Genomic DNA, 5,637 nt, shown 5'->3' with positions numbered 1-5,637 from the left:
CGGGCCAGGGTAGAACAAGGGCACGTGTCCCACCCGTTCGCGTGCTGCCCGTCTCGATGCAAATGCCTAAATTTGGGCCGGGAATGAGTTGAAACCGGACGAAAAATAGACGTTTGTCTGTTTGCTCCCGTGTGTTGAACCGCATTTTGTGCCCATTTAGCTCCAAACGAACGCAGCCGGACGTTCATCTATATCTATATCTATATGTATAAAGCAAGATACGTTTCACCAAATTTTTCATCCGTTCACCACCGATTTGTTTTATTCTATCTGAGGTGATACTAATTCTTATGTGTTCGTGTGATAGAAAGAAAAAAGGCTTTTCCATAATTTCATACATAGGCCGCAGGTTGTGGCCCAGCAAAGCCAGCCCATTTATTTTTCTGCCCACGCATCTGCGAAAATTCTATTTTCCGCACAGGGCGACAAATACTCGGAGCTTCGCATAGGACAACCAATAATGGGCTGGCCCGTTTTTCTTTGTTTCTGTGTTTTATTTCTATATATCTCTTCTTTCACTTTCAAATTTATTTTTCTTATATAATTCTCAAAAAATGTTCAAAATTTTAAAAATATCAAATTATAGAAAAAAATTCAGAATTCCAAAATTTTGTTGCTATTTCGAAGAATATTTGAAACTTGAATAAACTTTACCAACTTTTTGAAAATTTTCTTGTTTTCAAATTTGATTGAGATTTCTAAACAGGAATTGCAATTTAAAAATGGTTCAAATTCGAAAAATATTCTTGTTTTAGTGAAATTTTCACAATTCAAAATAATGTTAAAAGATAAAAAATTTCGAAACATGTTATGAATTTTCAACACATGTTCCAAAAATGTTCATAAATTCAAATTATGTTCATGTTTTCATAAAAAAATTGGTGTTTTCAAAAAATGTTTGTAAATTTTAAAAGATGTTCCTGTTTCAAATTTTGTTCATGTTTTTCTAAAAGTGTACATATTTTTTGATAAACTGTTCAGGATTTAAAAATGGTTCATATTTCCTACAATATTTAGAAACTTTATACCTTAAAAATCTCTTCAATTGAAAGAAAAAGTAGATTGATTAATTCATGGACCTTCTCTGATGTATGATGACGTAACAAAACTCTTAAATGCCCATTATAAATGAATGGAAAAATAGTGAATTGATTACTTCACGTATTGCACATGGTTTTACTTGCATATATAATTCTCACTAACTTTAAATTTATTTATTTTTGAAAAAAAGGGCTCATCCCGGCCTCTGCATTTGAGAGATGTATGCTCACAACTTTAAATGCATACTAAATTTTCTTCCATTGCAACGCACGGGCATATGTGCTAGTATGCACAATGAAAGAACTATAAACGGCAGTTACGACTTGGCACCGGAGTTGTTCAGTCTACCAATTAGAAGAAATCATCCTCGCATTCGCTCTGTAGAGGAGTGCTATCTGAGAGCAGGGTTTTTTTTCTTGAGAATTATGTGAGAGCAGGTTTGTATGTCAGATATTGCGCCTACATTAAACGGGCCGAAGTGGGCCGTCACGCGCCCAAACAACTCGCGGCACTGAGCCCAGTGCCCGTCTCGTCTTCCTCCGCGCGTCGCCCCTCTCCTATAAATTTCCTCTCTCCTGTAGCTTCCTTTTTCTAGCTCGATCCACCCCATCTCGCTGTGGTAGTTTGGTTCTCTTCCTGCAGACGCGTTGAATCGATTCCTTGGTGCGCGGTGATTGCCGAGGGGAGCGAGATGGTAGAGAAGCGCCAGGCCTCCGGCGACGCTCCCGGGACGTCGCGGCCACCTGCACGGATGAGGGCTGCCTCAACCGACGACGAAGACGTGTCCTCCATAGACGTCTGGATCGACGCAAGTGGGTTCCCGGGAAAATATCAGCAGCAAGCACGCTTTTCGTCTTCTTGATGTCCGCGTTTTCTTGGATTCTTGGTGTTACGAGTTTGATTTCTTGGTTTCTTGCAGGCCTTGGGAGAGAAGGGGTGCGCAGGAGGACGGAGGTGGTGTCTCAGCCGCCGCCATCGCTGCAGTCTGTGCTGGTGGCAGGAATGGGCGCCAACCCGACAGCCAACACTGGGCGGCGGTCAGCGCCGAGACGGAGCGACTACATCGGTGGCCGTAAGTTTGCTCCAATTCCCACTTTGTTTCTTGGCCTCAATTCGTTCCCCGTCTTGCGAGTGTGGTTTCTTGGTTTCTTGGCGTCCACTTCGTTTCTTGGCTTGCAATTCGTTTCTTGGACTGACGTCTCCCTTTCGTCTCTTCTTGGCCCGGGAGCAGAGCGCTTGGCTGCCGGCGAGGAAGCGGAAGTGACGTCCAGGTGGAGACCCGTCTCCGCTCTCGACGCAGAAGCGTCGCCGTCCGGGAATGAGGAGGAGCTCGTTGCGGCGGTGACACAGCCGCGGCCACCTCCACTGGCCGATCAGCCCTCTGCGGCGGAGGCGCAGCCACTGCCACACCCCGATGAGTCCGTTGGGTCGGCGGCGACTGCACCGGAGATGGTGGTGCCGGCCCCGGCCGACAGCCGTTGAGGACTCCGTCCCTCTCGCCCGTCCATCGATTCAGCGAAGATCATCCAAGGCGCGAGAAGCAGAGTAAGGAGTTGGTCAGTACCCCGTTCTGGAGTCGATGCTACGAAACCATCGTTGTGCAGTAGTGACTGGCCCCACTTCTGAATCTTCTGATGTGTTCTTCGAGTATAGTGTTAAGCTCATTGTTTTTCTTCTCCAGTAATGAGGCAAACAAACGCAATGGTTTTGCTGCATAGTAGTATTAGTTACCAACTGGTTCTTTTCTGAACTTTGGTTCAGGCAGGTTAATTGCTGCAGACATTTGTTTTGAGAGAGAGAAATTGCTGCAGACTTTATGATGCCTACCAGAGTTCAATTCAATATATCTCTTTTCCTGTTTCTATCGATAAAGGTTTAAATTGTACCGAAAAAGAATATGTCTATTTTTATTATTATTCGTGGCGTTGCCAAGTGGTCTTGGAGTAGTTCTTTTTCTCTGCTAATATGGCAAATGCAATGGTTTGGGAGTAGTAATTACCAGCGAGTCTATGTGAACTTAAGTGATGCAAACTACCATGGAGTTTAATTCAATTCCTGCTATATTTGCCTACGTCCATTGAAGTTTCAGTATATTTCTGTATTTGTCAGTGTTTCTCATATTTTGTTGTAAGAGACGATTGCCCGGTCTTAGAACAAGGCCCTTAGAGCAACTACAACCGGATTGAGCAAATACAACCTCCTCCAGCCCCTCATTTGTCCTCCAAGATAACCACGCCCCTCATATCTAAACTCTTATATTCATGCAAAGTCATGCACATCCATCATATAACATCAATTCATCACATATTCAATAATTTCGACAAAGAAGAAAAAAACTCAATTCAGCACATGCAATTTTTTAACAAATTCATGCATAGATAGCCATACACTAATGAATCAGTCGAGTCTTTTGTTACGCTCATTGATCTTCTTCTTCACGTCGAGCCACTTTTTACTTTTCTCATCCAAATATATAGTGTCTTGCAGCATGATCCTAGAATCTTATGTGTTCATGGTAAGCCTCAACTTTTTTTCGCTCTCGAGCTCAATTATGTGCATTGTGGCCACATTTTCAAGATCTCATTTTGCAAATTTATCTTGTTTCTCCATGTTTATCTTCTCCCTCTCAATGCACAACTTCTCTTTCACTCTCTCCCGATTGAATACCATCCTCTCCCTTTGCGCATCCAAGAAGAGTGTGTACCTCATCTCCTTCTTGGCAAAAAAGAAATTTGTCCGCCTATGTGGCGGACATTTTGCTTGATGCGCCGTCATGGGGGGGCCTCTCCTTCTCCCACTTTTTCCCTTCACCTATCGGTTCCTCTTTGGCAGGTCGCTTGTACGTCCACACCTCCACTTTCCTCTTCTTCATCATCCAAATTAATTGATTTTTCTTCAACTTCTTGCCGTTTTTGAGCTTTTTAATGACAGTTTACCACTTTGGTCCCCCATTCAATTTCAACCAGCAATAGGATAAAGTGAATGGCTTGTGCTCGGTTTGGTTGTACAAAGTGACCGCACAGGGTGTGCAAAACAGAAAACTGAATGAAAAAAGTGAACTGAAAACAAAATTTTGGTATTTTTATATTATGGTTATGGTTTTAGTTTCAAAACAGCACACCGTATTTGTTTCGGTTTTTTTGGATTAAAATCCAGAATAATTAGGTTAAACAAAAAAATCAAAAAATCCAAGACACATCCCACTTCTCAACTCCCCATGCCCACCCCAACTTACTATTTTGGGCCTTCCTTCAATGCTACTCACAGCGCACAGACTCATGGGAACCATCGCCCTCCTTTAATCCACCCTCATGCACACGCACAGGATAGAGCAGAGCATGGAGGCGGCGCCCTTGCTAGGTTAGGTCATGCATCTTGCTTATCCGGTGCGGCAGCGCCGACATCCTCGTCGGCTCGACCCACTTCTCCCACTCCTTTTGCCAATCTCCGGCACATCCATCGAGCACCACTCCCCATCGAAGTAGCACATCCATTGACTTCGAGCTCCGTGCCTCCGTCCTACTCCTACCCAGGAAGCAGTAGCAGAGGCCCCCGTAAGGCCGCGACCATTCCCCCTAGGCCCCCTCTACGACACAGTCGCCGTTGGAGCCCGAGGAGACGACCACTACAATCTTGTGCTTGTGCCGAACTTCGGTTGTTCCAGAATTTGTGCCTTATTGTTAATGGCCACTGCCCTGTGCTTGTGCTGAACTTTGGTTTTTCTGGAATTTCATTTGTGCTTGTACTTAGTGTAGGGTAATGCAGCAGAAAACAAAAAATTCTGACCCATGTACCAGCCCAGGACCACTATGAAGATGCATATAATGTTTGAATTGATCATTATCAACCCATAGCACAACAGAAGTAGAGTTGGTGAAGATGGTTGATGCAGATCCCCGCGGCTAGGAATATACAACCTACCAACCACGAGGATTATCTTCCTCGGACAGAACCTCAGTCAGTCCATCAAACAGAAGATTGAACATATGATCTCTCTATCAGGTTGTACACATACGGTGTCACCTATCCAGCAGGGCTTCGCCGTCCAGAACTAACCCCTGCTAGAGAGTAGGCAGCCTTTCGGCGCTACGAAACTCTTTCGTGGAGGGAGATAGAAGGGAAGATCATTGTGTCCCTTTGTATAAGAGAGCTCAAGTGAAAACTTGGATGAGATAGAGATCTCTCTCCACCTCTATTTATAGTGGTAGCAAGGGGTGGAGACATGGGAGAAAAAACCCAAAAGGGTGAAGATATGTTTCTATTTTCTTCTCTTTTATTTTTATTTTTATTTTCCTTTTTTCCTTCATTTTCGAAGTATCCATCACACATTTAAAAAAATCATGTATTTGTTTAAAAAATAGCACATGTAGAATACAATTGTTTAACACATATATTTGAAAATTATTAAGCATTTATTTGCAAAATGATAAATGGGTATAATTTTTTTCCATATGTACAAGAAAAATGTACAACGTGTATTAAAAAAGTAGACATAAAAATATATATTTTAGAAAAATAATAGTCATGTATTTAAAAATGTTTAACACGTGTATAAAAAATGTCCCTAGTCTATGAAAATAATTTAAGAGGTCTATG

General features: G+C 42.8%; 1 protein-coding gene across 1 annotated transcript; it reads left to right on the top strand.

Moving 5' to 3' along the window:
* Positions 1–1,696: 1,696 nt before the first annotated feature.
* Positions 1,697–2,851, top strand: LOC123120398 (uncharacterized; the record flags this gene model as incomplete). The annotated part of the gene is given in 3 exon segments (XM_044540408.1): positions 1,697–1,853; positions 1,961–2,113; positions 2,273–2,851. Coding segments are annotated over 3 exon segments (525 nt in total). The 3' UTR covers positions 2,524–2,851.
* Positions 2,852–5,637: the final 2,786 nt, after the last annotated feature.

Source organism: Triticum aestivum, chromosome 1A (genome assembly GCF_018294505.1).
Source record: "Triticum aestivum cultivar Chinese Spring chromosome 1A, IWGSC CS RefSeq v2.1, whole genome shotgun sequence".
In the NCBI taxonomy this organism is placed as follows: Eukaryota; Viridiplantae; Streptophyta; class Magnoliopsida; order Poales; family Poaceae; genus Triticum; species Triticum aestivum.
This window is presented reverse-complemented; position numbering and strand designations above follow the sequence as displayed.